The sequence below is a fragment of the Xiphophorus hellerii genome, chromosome 5 (genome assembly GCF_003331165.1).
Source record: "Xiphophorus hellerii strain 12219 chromosome 5, Xiphophorus_hellerii-4.1, whole genome shotgun sequence".
Taxonomy (NCBI): Eukaryota; Metazoa; Chordata; class Actinopteri; order Cyprinodontiformes; family Poeciliidae; genus Xiphophorus; species Xiphophorus hellerii.
The window spans coordinates 25,090,299-25,109,397 of NC_045676.1; the positions used below are offsets into that span (position 1 = coordinate 25,090,299).

Below are 19,099 nucleotides of genomic sequence, written 5' to 3' on the forward strand. Positions count from 1 at the left end.
CCTGTGACCTTCTGGTTGCTTTTCTCAATATTATACAACAATTTGTGTATAAATTGTGGTTTCATTAGTGTTCACCACGCTGCAAACCACAAACTTTTACCAAGTATTTTTGTATTATAGTGCAAATATCATAGTACATTTGAAATAAAACAAAACTAAGTTACAAGCAACTTCTCTCCAAGACATAGGAGCTTGTCAATAATTTCTTAATATTCCATGGGCAGATTTTTTTTTAACACATGAAATTTTTTTTTCCATGTTTTAAGTGAAAGGAACTGCCATTGGAACTAGTACTTTTTAAAATTAATATTAACGGGGCAGCATCATTATGTAAAATCTACTTTTTTGAGCTTTACATCTAAAGCTCAAAAAATGACGTTATTCCCTCATTAAAAACATTTATGGGCTAATGACCGGGCCCTTTGTACCCAAATAATGAAGCTCATGGTAATATAACTTTACAACACAGATATGCGGAGTTTCACCACCACAGAGAGAGACTCTTGTCATTCTGAAATCCATCTGACATGAAGTACAACAAACCAAGAGAAGAACAGAAACATCAGGCTGCTGGTCACTAATGATGAAACAACACAAATTCAAAGCAGTTCGATCGTATATCAGTTTCAACTCAGAGCCTTTCTAGCAAACTCCTACTTCTGTTGGCGTCATCGCTCCATGAGTTTCTTGGTTCAGTTCTCTAACATCTGCTGTTCTCCCTTCTGCTATTACTTCTACGCTGAAAACAGAAAACAGTTGAAACAACTTAATTGAATTGCTTCAATTAGTAACAATAATTCAATTACATTTATCCAATTGAATTTATTAATTTGGTTTAACTTGAGAAATTTAAGTCAGTCTTACTCAAGTCATATAGTTTACTTCAAATAAAGAAGTAAACTAAGAAAGGATCTTTTTTTTTAACGTTTTATAGGCTGTGGTGGCCTTTATTTGAGAGTTAGGCAGGAAAGTGGGTAACGAAAGAGGAATCGAACCTGCAGCCACATCAAGGACAAAGGCCTTCATAAATGGGTTGTGCCCTACACCACAACACCCCAACTGACACAAGATCACGCGTTCCTATCCAAAATGTGACGTCATGACGCAAGCTTCATGACGTCACATTTTGGATAGGAACGCGGCATTGAACATAATTGTTTCAACTAAAGCCAAAGTAAATAGTTCCTTTAAGTTAAAATGTGCAACTTTTAAGTTAATTCAACACCAAAAACCAAGTTGTCATCACTAACCAAACAAATAAAGTGAGATTAATGTAAAAAAAAGTCCATAAGATGAACAAAAGCCCAAATACACTTTTTAGTGTGCACATGTATTACCTTCCCTCTTTTTGTCATCACCCAGACCGAACATCAGTCTGACGTCCTGCTAAAAAAAATCCTTTCGGTGTGGGCCAGTGAGGCACTGTGTCGCTCACTCCTAGCAAACAGCTACATATAATCAGAGGCAGTGACTGATAGTATATATACGCCCGCACGTTTGCTCATTCGGAGTTATCCACCATGAAGGGAAGACTTATTGTGCTGTGGCTTCTGATCATCTGTATTGCAGCAGGTAAAAAAATTAAGTATTTTCTTGTTTAATTTGTTTCGAAGGCATTTTTTCAAAGTATTTTTTATTTAATTTTATTTTTTATAAAGGATATTTTTAACTGCTTATGCTGATCACTACATTATGGTTAAGTCTTGCAGTAAAAAAAAAAACATCCAGAATTATCGACATTCTTTTTTGAATGCATAACAGACACCGTACAGCTTGATTCATGCTGATGCTAACGGCTAAAAGTATTCATCTAAAGCTGGTTGTAGCAACTTTGAAGTCAACATTGTTAAATGCAAGTTGGATTATAAAAATAAACTTGCTTTCTTTTTTTCTTGAAGGTGATGCAGGCAAGAAGAATAGAAAAAAGGTGGGATTAAAAGTGGATTAAATGTGGGAATAAAACTAACAATGATTCAGCAGAGTTTTATGTAATGTGTTTTTCACAGGCCACAAAGCCTAATTGTCCTATTGGAAGGACCTTAGGATGCACAAAGGTTATGCGCCCTGTGTGCGGCAGTAATGGGATCACTTATAGCAATGAGTGTCTCCTCTGCAATGAGATTAGGTGAGTACACTCAGCTTCTAGACGCTCAACGATTCACATATTAATTTTAAGTCACCTAAGCCGATTCTTTGGAAAATAAAATGCTTCAGTCCCAACCTGGTAGTCACCCAATGTGACAACATTAAAATCTGTTTATACATAAGGATCTCTCCAGTTTTTCTCTTTAAATATACAGCAAAAAAGTGCAAATCGACCACTGAGCGTTTTTATTCTTTAGAGAATATAGTAGAAAGTATGAATTCCTGTCTTCCCTTTACACTAGTTTTCACCTTAAACACGTTTTGACTTCTAATTGTCCAGAAAAAATGACTTACTTTGTTTTATTTATTACTATAAATACCGTCTGAGCTGAATGACTGAATGCTTTGTCATGTCACAATTCTCTCCTCAGTGAAACCAAGGAGAAAATCTTGGTTGCCAAACTGGGACCCTGCTGACCAGTATGGTTGATAAAATCAACACTATGAGGCAGCCCAGAAAAATCCACAGTTGTCTCATTAATAAAGTCTAAGTTTGATCAACATGTGACCTTCTGGTTGTTTCTCTCAATATTATGCAACAATTTGTGATGCATATTATATTCACAACACTGCAAAAACACAAAATCTTACCAAGTTTTTTTTGTGTATTTATAGTACAAATTCCTTTGAACTCTTGACAAAACTATGTTACAAGCCACTTCTCTCCAAGATGTAGGAGCTTGTTTTAAGTCAATAATGTCTTAATATTGATAAAGTACAAGTTCCACTGGCAGATTTTTTTCTAAATTATGAGACATTAAAAAAACAGCAGTTGCACTGATAGTTTTTAAAAGGAATATTGAAGGGGCAGTATGATTATTATTATCATTGTCTAAAATCAGCCTTTTTGAGCTTTACATCATGCTACAATGTTTTTCCCTCATCAAAAACATACCTGGAGTTTAGCTTTGATTCTTTCATGCAAGTTAGAGAAATCCTTTAATCTTCCGTGGCAACCACTCAGCTGTGCAGAACGCCTGGGTGAACCGAGCGCCATTTCTGAAACATTCTAACATTCATGTTCAAATATAATCATAAACTACAAGCTGAGCTTCAGCCTCATAGAGCAGACCTCCACCACCACTCCTCCACTCAGCTCCTTCAGAAGATTCAATCAGCAAACACCTGGTGGAAGTGGGCATCTACTGAGCTCATTATAAGAGCTACCTGCTAATGAAACGCTGGGAAAAATGTTATGAAAGGGTTAATAGGGGAGCAATGTTGTGATGACTTCCTGAAGGTGGAGTTTCAGAAAGAACAGGAGTTTTTGAAGAGACAGAAGCCCAATTTCAAGACAAAGAAGTCAAATTTATCTTAAGTCATATTTGATATATATTACAGAGCCACCCAGGGGACATAAGGGATTTTTTGTTATTTTCTGCAACCTTGCAAAAGAATTGCATTCTCTAGAAATACTATTACGTTACATCACAATTGGTTTTGTGTTCTTTCGCCTCCTGTGCTGTTAGTGGATAGCCAGTGGATGTAAAGCACTTTGAAATGCCTTGCTGCTGAAATGTGCTATACAAATAAAATTTGATTGATTGATTGATTGATTGATTGGATACTGGACTTGGGGTGCAGTGCTTTTAAACCATTCATGTTTAAAATCACAGGTCTAAATTTCATTCTTTGGGCAACTTATTACCAGCATGGCATATCAGTTACCTGGACCTTGCTCTTGTGATCCAGCTGGCTTCTCAGAATTTGCTTCTCAGAATGTCGTTGCAGGTATTTGTCTCTTGCTGCCTTTCTTGTAGTGTCTTTGTGGTTGCCATTTGTTTATGGTATTCCAAGGTATTCATAATTTTGGTAATTGGTAAATGGCCTGTGTGTCATGAATTGGTGGTGTAAGGTGGTGAGGCAGACGCTGTAGACCCAGGTGAATTAGATAAGCGATGATTTAATGATCAAAATCACATAGAACAGTCCAAAAACCGAGACAGCACTGCTGAGCTGAATCCAGGGCTCATCACAGGTAGCACAAGGCATACGAATGGACAACGAGTAACGCAGACAAGACGCCAACTGAGACGAGGACCCCACAGAGACACAGGTGACACTAAATACACAGGAGGTAATCAGGGAATGAGACACACCTGGGAGTAATCAAGGGGAGACAGGACAACAAAGAGACTCAGGGACACAGGAAAACTCAGAATAAACACAAATCACAACACTGTGGTTGATTGGTGCTTTATCAAGTCCAGAGGGCCCCAAAGCACTTCACACTACATTCACACACTGATGGTAGCAATCTACTGGATTGCAGCTAAGGTAGTTTGACTGGTACCATCGGTCCCTCTGACCACCAACAGCAGACAAGGTTGGTGCCCAAGGACACAGCGATGAAGGCGGGCAGAACGGGTGCTCAAACCACCAAGACACCAATTACAAGGCAAACTCCTTCTTCATCACCCCATGAGTTTATTGGTGGAGTTCTCTTTACCATCTGCTGTTTTCCTTCTGCTATCACTTCTACATGTATTACCTCAACTTTTTTGTCATCATCCAGACCAAATTACGTTCTGACGTCCCTGGAGGTGTGGATCAGAGAGTCCCTGTGTCGCTCACTCCCAGCAAACAGCTACATATAAGCAGAGGCGGTGAGTGACAGTAGATGTGTATATATACACCCACCGATCTGTCCACTCAGTTATTCACCAACGAACATCATGACTGGAAGACTTGTTGTGCTGGGGCTCCTGATCATCTGTGTTGCAGCAGGTAAAAAAAAAATAAAAATTTCTTGTTTAATTTGTTTTGAAGGTATTTTTTTCTAAGTAGTTTTTAAAATGTATTTTTCATCTTACAAAAATGTTTTTTTTTCCTGCTGTTCACTGCATTATGGTGAAGTCCTATGATAATAACACACATATTAAATGATCTATATTCTTTTTTGAATGCATAATAGACACCTTACAGCTTGATTCGGACTGATACTAACGGCTGAAAGTAGTCATCTAAAGCTGGTTATGTCAACTTTGAAGTCAACATGGTTAAATGTTAGTTGGATTATACGAATAAACTTGCTATCTTTTTTTCTAAACTTGCTGCAGTCAAGGCTGGACCAAGAAAGGTGATATGAATTCTAGAATCAAATATTTATTTCCTCTATGAATAAAACTTACTATGTTTGTGAAGAATTTTATGTAATGCTGGGTTTTTATATGTCCAACAGGCTAAATGTCCTGATCCAGAGATCTTTGCATGCAAATTGAATGTGCGCCCTGTGTGTGGGAGCAATGGTCAGACTTATGGCAATGAATGCCTCCTCTGCAAGGAGATGCAGTGAGTACACTCTGCTGCTCCACAAATATGATTCACATGTTCATTGTAAGTCACCTAACCCGATTCTTTGGAAAGTAAAATGCTTTAGTTCCAACCTGGTACTCACCCAATGTGGCAACATTGAAAGCTGTTTCCACAAAGGGATCTCTCCAGTTTTTGTCTTTAAAAATGCAGCAAAAAAGTGCAAATCAACAACTGAGTGTTTTTATTCGTTAGGGAATATAGTAGGAAGTATGAATTCCTGTCTTTCTTTGACATAAGTTTTCGCCTTAGTCATACTTTGACTTCTAATTGTCCAGAAAAAATGACTTACCTTGTTTTATTTGTTGCTATAAATACCATCTGAGCTGAATGACTGAATGCTTTGTCATGTCACAATTCTCTCCTCAGAGAAATCAACAAGAAAATCTCGGTCGCCAAAGAGGGACACTGCTGACCAGTATGGTTGATAAAATCAACACTATGAGGCAACCCAGAAAATGAAATCCACTGTTGTCTCATTAATAAAGTCTAAGTTTGATCAACATGTGACCTTCTGGTTTTTCTCGCAATATTATGCAACAATTTGTGATGCATATTATATTCACAACACTGCAAAAACACAAAATCTTGCCAAGTATTTTTGTGTAGTTATAGTACAAATATCTTAATACACTTGAGAAAAAATGTTACAAGGAACTTCTCTCCAAGATGTAGGAGCTTGTTTTAAGTTAATAATGTCTTAATATTGATAAAGTACAAGTTCCACTGGCAGATTTTTTGTTAAGTAGACATTTTTATTTTACAAAACACTACCAGTGCAACTGGTAAAGAAAACTACCAGTACAACTGGTAGTTTTTAAAATGAATTTTGAAGGGGCAGTAATATTATTATTATCTAAAATCAGCCTTTTTGAGCTTTACATCATGCTAAAATGTTTTTCCCTCATCAAAAACATACCTGGAGTTTTGCTTTGATTCTTTCATGCAAGTTAGAGAAATCCTTTCATCTTTTTCAGAAGGAACGGGAGTTTTTGAAGAGGCAGCAGCCCAATTTCAAGATGAAGAAGTCCAATTTTTCTCTTAAGTCACATTTTATATATATTACAGAGCCACCTTGGAGACATGGAGGATTTTATTCTTTTGCATAACCTCCCAAAAGTATTGCATTGTCTAGCAAAACTTTTGCGTTACCTCACAACACTTTTGTGTTCTCGCACAATAATGTACTGATCAGTTCATGTGACATAATTGAATACTAAAAATCTTTGTCATGGCGGCTACCGTACTTTTTGCTATGATATAAGGTTTTCGTAAGGCTTCTCCATTTATCTTAATATCTAATTTGTGAAATATCTGAAGCTTTATATCTTCTTCTATAGGATACAAATACACCACAAACCTATGTGCAAAATGCAACAGCATAGCAGGTCAAACATTGGCTTTCCATCCCTTTCCATCTTTTCTAAGATATAAACAGAAACCTTCCATAAAAAAGTGCCTGTTTATTATCCAGTGAGTTATTCTCAATGGGGAATAAAGTCATCTGACAGTTTTAATTGTATCTTTTTTGTGTTGGTAGTCTGAATAGTTAATAAAAGGCTAATTTCATGTACAGTCCCTTCTCAGCCTTACACAAACCGACTTAAATATGGAGGGAAAAAATTAGTTTTCAACCAGTTTTTTGCATCAATGAGTAAGCATGTTTTCACTGAGGCTCTTTAAATGTGTATATATTTGCAATTTTAAATTGACATTTGTGACTGTATAAAAAATAGACTAGGGTGCATTTGCTAATTTATTGCGAGGGAGCTCAAATGTATTGTGAAGGAATACAAAGTAAAATTTTACCCCATGTCCCCCAGGGGACTTCGATAATATATGGCATTTTTATAACCACTGAGAGTAGCATAGTGTAAAGAAAATAATTATTGTTTGGTGCTTAATATAGCTAATCCACGACATGTGTAAAGGTATAGCCAACACTCTTATTTGGAATAGTTTCTGTTGAGCAGTTGGGAATTCAGCAGACAAACCAGGGCCTTTTTGCCTCCCCCGCTGAAGACAGAGCAATAAATTTGCATTCCGAAAAGGGGGAACAGACTTCTTGGCGCCTCTCGGCCAGGTCGGACGGAGATGGGCACGAAGTGGTTAGATAAAAACCAGACATCGGAGCTGTAAAGAAGGGGAGTTTCCGGGAGTTTCTAAGTTTCTAATTGGTCAAAGAACGGAACGCCTTGACTGCATATATTAAATAGGGAAACACCTCTTTCATAAAAAAGTACAGGTCAGCAAGCCAGCAAGAGAGGTTTTTTCCATCTTTTCCTCCACATTTTGGGCGCCTTTGTCTGTCTTTTGTGTTTCGTGTTGTCTGTTCTCTTGTCTGTATAAAATGTATATCTCTGTACCTCTGCAGCTTTGTTGTCGATTGCTTTGTATGAGATTAAACTCCGTGATCTGTGACGTCAACACGTTTTGTTGTTGTTTCGTTTTAACAGCACGCGGTTGCGGGTCGCTCATGGAGAACGCCGCTCGATCCCGGGCAAAAGGAAAAGAGGAAGGATCCAAAGGTTTTGTCCAAAGCTAGCATTTAATGATCCTCATTTTTTAATAATAGTTACTTGATTATGCTATAAAATGCAGGCCTGGAAAACTCATTATACTGCCTAATATCTTAAACCCTGCTGTGAGTGGCAGGATTGTTTCTTTGCAAAGCCTGCAACAGGGATCTTGTTTGCTCTTGGTAGATATGGTGCCCCAGGCCTGTTCCTGTGCTGCCATGGTCAGTGCTTCTGTGTGTCATGAGTTGAAGTTGATGGTGGTGAGGATTGATATGCTGGACCCAGGTTAAGTTGGAAAGTAATGATTTTAATGAACAAGAGAACAGAAATCCAGGCAGCACAGGTGAACGAAGAGGCTAGGGAACTAAGACACACTGGTGACAATGAGACATGACTAATGACTAGGACCTGGCAGGGAGCAGGGTTAAATACACAGGTAAGGTTAAATACACAGGGAGATAATCAAGGGAAACAAGAGACAACAGGAATCAATCAGGGAAGGAAGACGACTCAGGGACAAAACTAACTAGAAACAGAAACACAAAATCTACATCCTCCCATTGTGCTGTCCTTCAGTCCGGTCCTCGCCAGCCATTTGTAGGATTTGGTCATATCAACTATTTCTCCTATGTGTTGATGGTACGTCCCATATGGGAGGTTTTCCTCCTATGATGGTTCCTTCTGCTCCTTCTCTTCCAGTTTTCACTGTGTGAGGCATTCACTGAGTGCTTCATCTTCTTGATATATTCTTGGAGCTTGGATATTTCATCTTGGATGGTGGCTCTGATGCTCACCAGACATCTGCCTCCTGTGCTGTTAGTGGATAATCTGTGGATACTGGATTTGGTGTGCAGTGATGAGTACCATTCATGTTTTTATATCACAGGTCTAAATTTTATTCTTTGGGCAACTTATTTCCAGCACAGCATAACTGTTACCCGGACTTTGCTCTTGTGATTCAGCTGGCTTCTCAGAATTTGCTTCTCAGAAACTCGTTGCAGGTATTTGTCTCTTGCTGCCTTCCTTGTAGTGTCTTTGTGGTTGCCATTTGTTTATGGTATTCCAAGGTAATTATAGTTTTGGTAATTGGTAAATGGCCTGTGGTTGATTTGTGCTTTATGAAATCCAGAAGGCCCCAAAGCACTTCACACTACATTCACCCATTCACACACTTATGGTAGTAATCTACTGGATTGTAGCTAAGGTAGTTTGACTGGTACCATCGGTCCCTCTGACCACCAACAGCAGACAAAGTTGGTAAAACGTCTTGCCCAAGGGTTAGAACAGACAACCCACCAATCTTGAAGGTTGAACTTCAAGAAGCCAAGAAACAATGAGTTTCTTGGTTGACTTTTCTTCAACAACTGCTATGCTCCCTTCTGCTATTACTTCTCCATGTTTTACCTCCCCACGCTTTGTCATCAACTGTGTCGCTCACTCCCAGCAAACAGCTACATATAATCAGAGGCGGTGACTGACAGTACACCTGTATATATTCACCCACCGATCTGTGCATTCAATTAGTCATCAACAAACATCATGACTGGAAGACTTGTGCTGGGGCTCCTGATCATCCGTGTTGCAGCAAGTAAAAAATTAATTATTTTCTTGTCTAATTTGTTTGAATTTATTTTTTCAAAGAAGTCTATTTTATAAAAAAAAATGTATGTAGGAGTTTTTTAACTGTTTATGCTAATCACTGCATTAAGGTGAAGTCCTATGATAATAACACACATATTCTATTATCTAAATTCTCTTTTGAATGCATAATAGACGCCTTACAGCTTGATTCATACTGATACGCAAGGCTGAAAATAGTCATCTAATGCTGGATATATCAAATGTGATGTCAACATGGTAAATGCAAGTTGGATTATAAAAGTAAACTTTCTTTTTTTTCTAAAGTTGCTGCACGCAAGTCTGAGAACAGGAGAAAGGTAATATGAATCTTTGAATTAAATGTATAAATAAAACGTAATATTATTCTGCAGAATTTTAGGTAATGTTGCGTTGTTCACATGTCCGACAGGCTGTTTGTGCTGATCGAATGATCTGGACATGCACAACAAATTTGCACCCTGTGTGTGGAAGCGACGGACAGAGTTATGACAATGAGTGTCTCCTCTGCAAGGAGATGCAGTGAGTACACTCAGCTCATGATTCATGATTCACATGTTAATTTTAAGTCACCTAACCTGATTCTTTGGATATTAAGATGCTATAGTCCCAACCTGGTAGTCGCCCAATGTGACACTGAAAGCTGTTTATATAAAAGGATGTCTCCAGAAAAATTACTTATTTTATTTTATTTGTTGCTATAAATACCATCTGAGTTGAATGACTGAATCGCTGCTTTACCATGTCACAATTCTCTCCTCAGTGAAACCTACAAGGACATCTTGGTCGCCAAAACGGGACGCTGCTGACCAGTATGGTTGATAAAATCAACACTATGAGGCAGCCCAGAAAAATCCACTGTTGTCTCATTGTAATAAAGTCTACGTTTGATCAACATGTGACCTTCTGGTTATTTCTCTCAATATTATGCAACAATTTGTGATGCATATTATCTTCACAACACTGCAAAAACACAAAATCTTACCAAGTTTTTTTGTGTAGTTATAGTACAAATATCTTAATACACTTGACAAAACTATGTTACAAGCCACTTCTCTCCAAGATGTAGGAGCTTGTTTTAAGTCAATAATGTCTTAATATTGATAAAGTACAAGTTCCACTGGCAGATTTTCTGTTAACTCATAAGACATTTTTTTTACAATAAACAGCCAGTGCAACTGGTAGTTTTTACAAGGAATATTGAAGAATATTATTATTATCATTATCTAAAATCAGCCTTTTTGAGCTTTACATCATGCTACAATGTTTTTCCCTCATCAAAAACATACCTGGAGTTTAGCTTTGATTCTTTCATGCAAGTTAGAGAAATCCTTTAATCTTCCGTGGCAACCACTCAGCTGTGCAGAACGCCTGGGTGAACCGAGCGCCATTTCTGAAACATTCTAACATTCATGTTCAAATATAATCATAAACTACAAGCTGAGCTTCAGCCTCATAGAGCAGACCTCCACCACCACTCCTCCACTCAGCTCTTTCAGAAGATTCAGTTAGCAAACACCTGGTGGAAGTGGGCATCTACTGAGCTCATTATAAGAGCTACCTGCTAGTGAAACACTGGGAAAAATGTTATGAAAGGGTTAATAGGGGAGCAATGTTGTGATGACTTCCTGAAGGTGGAGTTTAAGAGAGAACAGGAGTTTTTGAAGAGACAGAAGCCCAATTTCAAGACGAAGAAGTCAAATTTATCTTATGTCATATTTTATATATATTACAGAGCCCCCCAGGGGACATGGAGGATTTTATTCTTTTGCGTAACCTCCAAAAAGTATTGCATTGTCTAGCAAAACTTTTGCGTTACCTCACAATACTTGTCAAATAATACTTGGTATTTGTCTCTTGCTGCCTTCCTTGTGGTGTCTTTCTGGTTGCCATTTGTTTATGGTATTCCAAGGTACTTATAGTTTTGGTAATTGGTAAATGGCATGTGGTTGATTGGTGCTTTATCAAGTCAAGAGGACCACAAAGCACTTCACCCATTCACACACTGATGGTAGCAATCTACTGGTTTGTAGCTAAGGTAGTTTGACTGGTACCATCAGTCCCTCTGACCACCAACAGCAGACAAAGTTGGTAAAACGTCTTGCCCAAGGGCTAGAACAGACAACCCACCAATTACGGGGCGACCTCCAAGAAACTCATCGCCCTGTGAGTTTCTTGGTTGACTTCTCTTCAACAACTGCTATGCTCCCTTCTGCTATTACTTCTCCATGTTTTACCTCCCCACGCTTTGTCATCAACTGTGTCGCTCACTCCCAGCAAACAGCTACATATAATCAGAGGCGGTGACTGACAGAATACCTGTATATATTCACCCACCGATACGTCCATTCAGTTATTCATCAACAAACATCATGACTGGAAGACTTGTGCTGGGGCTCCTGATCATCCGTGTTGCAGCAAGTAAAAAATTAATTATTTTCTTGTCTAATTTATTTTGAAAGTATTTTTTCAAAGAATTTTATTTTTTTTTTTCTACAAAGGAGATTTTTAACTGTTTATACTAATCACTGCATTAAGGTGAAGTCCTATGATAATAACACACATATTCTATTATCTAAATTCTCTTTTGAATGCATAATAGACGCCTTACAGCTTGATTCATACTGATACGCAATGCTGAAAGTAGTCATCTAAAGCTGGGTATGTCAAATGTGATGTCAACATGGTAAATGCAAGTTGGATTATAAGAGTAAACTTTCTTTTTTTTCTAAAGTTGCTGCGCACAAGTGTGAGGACAACAGAAAGGTAATATAAATCTTAGAATTAAGTGTATGAATAAAACGTACTATTATTAGGCAGAATCTTATGTAATGTTGGGTTGTTCACATGTCCGACAGGCTGTTTGTGCTGATCCAAGGATCTGGACATGCACAATGAATGTGCGCCCTGTGTGTGGAAGCGACGGACAGACTTATGGCAATGAGTGTCTCCTCTGCAAGCAGATGCGGTGAGTACACTCAGCTGCTGCACAAACATGATTCACATGTTAATTTTAAGTCACCTAACCTGATTCTTTTTAAATTAAAATGCTTTAGTCCCAACCTCGTAGTCGCCCAATGTGACATTGACAGCTGTTTATACAAAAGGATGTCTCCAGAAAAATGACTTACTTCGTTTTATTTATTGCTATAAATACCATCTGAGTTGAATGACTGAATCGCTGCTTTGTCATGTCACAATTCTCTCCTCAGTGAAACCAAGGAGAAAATCTTGGTTGCCAAAGAGGGACACTGCTGACCAGGATGGTTGATAAAATCAACACTATGAGGCAACCCAGAAAATGAAATCCACTGTTGTCTCATTAATAAAGTCTAAGTTTGATCAACCTGTGACCTTCTGGTTATTTCTCTCAATATTATGCAACAATTTGTGATGCATATTATATTCACAACACTGCAAAAACACAAAATCTTACCAAGTTTTTTTGTGTAGTTATAGTGCAAATATCTTAATACACTTGACAAAACTATGTTACAAGCCACTTCTCTCCAAGATGTAGGAGCTTGTTTTAAGTCAATAATTGTACTTTATCAATTTAATATTGATAAAGTACAAGTTCCACTGGCAGATTGTTTTTCTAAATCATAAGACATTTTGTTGTAAAAAAAAAAACCTGCCAGTAGAACTAGTTCTTTTCAAAATGAATATTGAAGGGACAGTGTTATTATCTAAAATCAGCCTTTTTGAGCTTTACATCATGCTACAATGTTTTTCCCTCATCAAAAACATACCTGGAGTTTTGCTTTGATTCTTTCATGCAAGTTAGAGAAATCCTTTAATCTTCCGTGGCAACCACTCAGCTGTGCAGAACGCCTGGGTGAACAGAGCGCCATTTCTGAAACATTCTAACATTCATGTTCAAATATAATCATAAACTACAAGCTGAGCTTCAGCCTCATAGAGCAGACCTCCACCACCACTCCTCCACTCAGCTCCTTCAGAAGATTCAGTTAGCAAACACCTGGTGGAAGTGGGCATCTACTGAGCTCAATATAAGAGCTACCTGCTAGTGAAACACTGGGGAAAATGTTATGAAAGGGTTAATAGGGGAGCAATGTTGTGATGACTTCCTGAAGGTGGAGTTTCAGAAAGAACAGGAGTTTTTAAAGAGACAGAAGCCCAATTTCAAGACCTTACATTAAGAAGTCAATTTTCTTGTCTGTCATAGTTGACATACAGTATATGGCATTGTTATAACAACTGAAGGTGATATAGTTATTTGATTGAGGTATAAAATGGCTCTATATGTCTGGAAAACACATAATACTGCCCCTTTAAGGTATTATTGAGTTGAAACAAACTCCTATATCTTGCTGAAAAGTTTTTTGTAAGTTTGTTTAGTCTTATTTCAATAGTACTAAGATATCTGCACTAGAAAATTGACCAAAAATACTTTGTGAAGACTTTGCTTTATAATTGATGGAAAAGACTAAAGAGATATTAGCAAGTGAGTAAGTAAACCTTATGTTGCACTTTTGACAGCTAAAACTAGAGAGTGCTTTACCGAAATACAGACTTAGACAAAAAAATTGACCAAATATGGTAAGAACAGCTGATAAGAACAAATGTAAAACATTTAACTGGAGAGGTTCTGGCTGAAGTTTATGGGATCAAAATGTTGGTAATGTAGTGAGGGACCTGACCATTTAAAGATCTTAACGTAGTTCATACATGAGGACACAAATGAATAAGGAGCTGTGTATTTTCAGATGATAAAACTTGTCTAATTCTGGCAATATTTCCAAGATGGTAAGAGGCAGTCCTAGTTACCGCCTTTAAATGAGGCCAAAGTACAAGACACCCATGTTCTTTACATTGTTCTTGCTTTTTAAAACAGAATTTTGAAATTTTGGAACAACCGATGAGGTTTGTGAGGTCTGCTTACCATTAAATGAGTCTTATCACTGTAAAGAAGCAGGAAAAAGAACAAAAAGGAGACAAAATCAAAATTATCCATCAATTTTAAACCTGAATGATAATTTTTTTTGGGAAAATAAGTATTAAAAGCACAATTTTAATTTACATGGTCCTCGTTTTTAGTCTTGTTGGTTGCATATGACGAGCAAAACAATTGGAAACAGTATTCCTTCACCCGGACGCGGGTCGCACTCTTGAACCAGGCCTGGAGGTGGGGTATGTTGGCAAACGCCTGGTTGGCAAACGTTGCAAACGCCATGAGTCAGTGACGTGCAGTGAGGTTCATAGCTGGTGAGGCACTGACTTAATCATAATCAGGTTTACAAGTATAAACTCTCTGCATGTTATTGGTTTGTGCACAATGCTGGAGGGCAAAAAGACTATTCTTTTACATGCCATCCATAGCTGCGTAGAATAATTCCCTTAACTCAATGAAATTTGGAAATGTACAAAAAAATCCCATGAAATTCACATGTGACCACATGTGAATTTCATGTGAATTTCATGGAATTTTTTAAAATCCACTTTAGAGAACTGTTTAAGTGTAGAAATGTAGGAGCTGGCCCAAGTGGTTAGGGAGAGGGAAGTCTGGGCCTTCTAACTTAGGCTGCTACACCAGCGACCCAACTCCAGATAAGCGGAAGAAGATGGATGGATGGTTGGATGGTTCTTTATCTGCTAAAAGCAATTGTCTCATCCTCAGATGCAGTTAACAGATGTGGGCAGACTTTGCACTCTCCTTTTCTTAAGAAAACTTTTTTACAACAAGCTAATAGGAAGAGGAATGATAAAAGTTCAGCTTTTCACTCCAGTGTTAACATAACAAAATTTCAACTGTACTTATTATCCATGCAGCACCAGCTCAGATCTGAAGTGCTCCCATCATGCCCTCTCAAAGGCCACAATAAAAACATTTACATTTTTCAGGTCTAAGGTTCTCACAAACAGCTGCTGATGACTCAACGTTGTGCCCATGCAAAAAAAGAAAAGAAATCATGCAGCGTAATATTTCCATGTTACCATGAAAAAACAAATCCAAACAGTTTGAGGATTTAAAAACCCTTCCATAATCTTTCTGATCAGCCTTTGTCTAGTCTTTCATTAAGAAGATCTTATTATAGTTTTTCTTTTTTTTCCTATTTCGCTTTGGTGTGTTTCTCCAATCAAATAAAAGTTCTCAATAAAGTATGTAAATGTTCTTAGTGTATATCCATATATGTATTTAATTAATTTATTTTTTATTCTTTATGTTGGTTGACACCCAGTGATTAACAAATTGTATCTTTATGTCTGTGCAATATGTGATAATGACTATTTTATGAGGTTGTGCTATCAGCTGCCAAGCTCCTATACACCCCCACACACACACACACACACACACGCCCCCACACACACACACACACATGTTTGCGTGGCTATCTTTGTGTCTACAGCCTAAGCCTTACTGTTATCCTATTCCTAGACCTATCCATTACATACCTAACCATAACCCTAAACACCTTAGTCCTAAATCTAACCCCTGACCCAAAAACAGCGTTTCCCCTTGTGGGGTCCAGGTTTTGTTCCCCACAAGGAGCAGTGGGTTCCCACAATGTAGTATATGTCAGGAAAAGGGTCCCCATAAGGTATTACAAATAAACGCACGCACACACACCCATATAAAACAGATAAATAACCTTTAAACAGAGAAGTATTTGTCCGTTCTGAGTTCAACATCAGAACGGACATTCACCAACATCATGACTCGAACACTTTTTGTGTTTCTGTGTCGCAGCAGGTGAAAAATGAAAGTTTTTCTTGTTTCATTTGTTTTGAAGGTATAGTTTTGAAAGTAGTTTCTTTACAAAAGACAGCTGTAACTATTTAATTTCTATTTACAATAAAACCTGCTTTGATAAGTTGTTTTATGCTGATCACTATGTTAAGGTCAAACTCTACAGTACAAACAAAAACATACAGAATTATATAGATTATATTTTATGATGCATAATACACTTTACAGGTTAATTCACACTGACCCTCAGAGCTGGTTGTTATCTAAAGCCTTGATGAACTGTGATGCCAGCAGTGTTATATATCAGTTGGATTATTCAAGAAAAAGAAACTTACTTTATTATTTTCTATAAATTCTGCTGGAAAGTCTCATCCTCAGATGCAGTTTTCCATGTATACAATCCTCTTAAACATAGTTCATAAATTTGTGTTTATGAACACCATTGGCTATGTAATTTGACATTTAGAAAATAAATTTGCTTTATATAAACATGCCATTTAAAAAAAACACGACAGGAACTAGCAGGAGAAGTGTGGCATGATTTTTTAAATGTTTATCACCTGAACAAACTTACTCACGTGAGATTTTATTTGCATTTCTTATTTGCTAAATTGTGTGTGTGGTTTTTTTTTTTACATTTGCAGAATATCAAACAAGGTTTTGCGCACATTTGCAATGGAAAGGCAGCTAATGAGTGGATGTCTGACCTTTCAGTTCACTGTGCAGTGAAACAAATCTGCACATTTCATAATGTCCTCTTATTGTGGCCAGTCTGAAGCACACAGTGTGCATTCATGCTGTCTAATCAGCATCTTGATATGCCACACCTTCAAGATGAGATTAATTATCTTGGCAGAGAGGCAGTGCTCTCTAGCACAGATTTAAACAGATTTGTGAAAAATATTTGAGAGAACAATGTATATTGTTGAGAAAGAAAAAAGTTTGGATGTTTGGGTTTAACTCATGACAAAAAGGGAGAAAAAACAATTGTTGTGTTTATATTTTTAAGTGTAAAGAAATTTCTTGTTTTATCTTTGGAAATACAACAGAATATGTGTGAATCAACCATTGAGAGGAACAGGAAGGTTTTTCTACAGTGTTTTTCTACAATGAAGGAAAAAATAGCAATTCTTATCCTGCCTTCACACAAGAGTTTACCTTAGATACATTTTAAGCTTAAAAAATTACTTTTAATTGTTCAGAAAAATTAGTTACTATGTTTCGTTTGGTATTATAAATAGTATTGCATCTGAATGAGTGAATCACAGCTACGCCATGTCTCAATTCTCTCCTCATGAAAACCAGAAAGAACATCATGTTCGTCAGGGAGGGACACTGCTGATCTCTACAGTTGATAAATTCAATACTATGAAGCAAACTGGAAAAATGATATCTACTCTTGTCACATTGTAATAAAGTTTAAATGTCATCAATCTTGTGACCTTCTGCTTTTCTTGCTCTTGCTTTTCTCGGTATTATACAATTTATCCTGTATGCTAGTTTAGCAAGGAAGAGGCTGTAGAGATATTAATAAGCAAATAAACTTTATATGTATGGCACCTTCACAAGTGACAGAGTATGGATTGTTGCAGCTGCAGCTTTACAGCTGTATGCACTGTGAGATTTTCCTTTAAATGAAAAAAGTTATGGTATTTTTTATTATCCAACCCTCTTTACTATTAACAAAATTGTGGAGAGAAGAAAAAGATATCCTGCAGGCATCAGCACATAGTTCTGAACTTTAACCATAGAAAAGAGTTTTATGCATAAAGCAATTTATTTAAAACATTTTTTATAATTTACTTTAAAAAAAATCTAAATATAAACAAATGTTATTAATTCATTGTAAAAACATTAAATTAAATAATTTCTTTGGCAGGGCTCCCTAATGACAATGGCTATTTTTAGAACTTGCTCCGTGGGCGACTGACAATGTCCCCTCAGGTGACCGGATGCCTGCAGGGGTCACCATATTGGTGACCCCTGCTCTAGGTACTTGGGAAAGGTTAGTCCATTTAAACCACCTCCAGGCCTGCTTGGGGAAACAGTCAGACAATGCCACATATACCAGTATACGTGTGTGCTCAGATTAAAAGTCTTATTTCTAAGATAGCATCTGTTCAATAAAAACTTTTTAAAAATTACTAAAACATTAATAATAGGTTTACTTTCAACAATTGTAAAACTATACTCTGAAATTACTTAAAAATTGCAGCATTTTATGGGTTATCGATGACACTTCATCTAGCAATATATTGATGTACAAATCTAATTTGCATAACAGTAGGTACTGAGGGGGAATATGCTTAAGCATATATAAAACATGATGTGAATCTTGTTCACACTACTGTTTGCAATCTATTTTACATCTTTTAAAAATGCTTAAACTGCAGCAACCCCTGAATGCCTGTAGGCCACATGTGCAGCATTGTTTGAAATGAATTTAAAGGTTACCTCAAACAGCTTTTTCAATTGCCTGGCAATTAAAAAAATGCAATATTCTCCATACAGAAAATGTCTAGAAGCTGTCATAGGCAACAAGAAGTCTCCTAAGTATTTAATACAGTTGTTATTCCTTGTGCTTTTCCACTTTAACTTAATTCATGGACTGATTTATTTACACTTTTTGTGTGTGTGGATTACATGCGTTGTTACATAGATGCTGTCGATTTTATATCTGTAATCCGACTGAAAATATAACTTCTGAGGAAAATGTTGATGTGTAATGCTAAGTTTCTCAGCTGTACACAAAAACAAAGTGAATAAAATAAACAAAAAATACAGTCGGGAGACA

At 37.1% G+C, this 19,099-nt stretch overlaps 2 protein-coding genes across 3 annotated transcripts; both read left to right on the forward strand.

The window, feature by feature from the left end:
- Nucleotides 1-4,712: 4,712 nt before the first annotated feature.
- On the forward strand, nucleotides 4,713-5,960 carry LOC116719403 (serine protease inhibitor Kazal-type 1-like). The gene is made up of 4 exons (XM_032561909.1): nucleotides 4,713-4,872; nucleotides 5,205-5,224; nucleotides 5,327-5,436; nucleotides 5,827-5,960. The coding sequence occupies exons 1-4, from the start codon at nucleotides 4,821-4,823 to the stop codon at nucleotides 5,870-5,872; spliced, it is 228 nt and encodes a 75-aa protein (XP_032417800.1). The 5' UTR covers nucleotides 4,713-4,820; the 3' UTR covers nucleotides 5,873-5,960.
- A 3,546-nt stretch (nucleotides 5,961-9,506) lies between these two features.
- Nucleotides 9,507-12,939, forward strand: LOC116720743 (ovomucoid-like). Of its 2 annotated transcripts, none has more exons than XM_032564148.1 (4): nucleotides 9,507-9,564; nucleotides 12,328-12,359; nucleotides 12,452-12,561; nucleotides 12,806-12,939. In XM_032564148.1, exons 1-4 carry the CDS (start codon nucleotides 9,516-9,518, stop codon nucleotides 12,849-12,851), a joined length of 237 nt encoding a protein of 78 aa, XP_032420039.1. In that variant the 5' UTR covers nucleotides 9,507-9,515; the 3' UTR covers nucleotides 12,852-12,939. The 2 variants fall into 2 exon arrangements, with proteins under 2 accessions (XP_032420039.1, XP_032420038.1); XM_032564147.1 differs by lacking the exon at nucleotides 9,507-9,564 and adding an exon at nucleotides 11,948-12,014.
- Nucleotides 12,940-19,099: the final 6,160 nt, after the last annotated feature.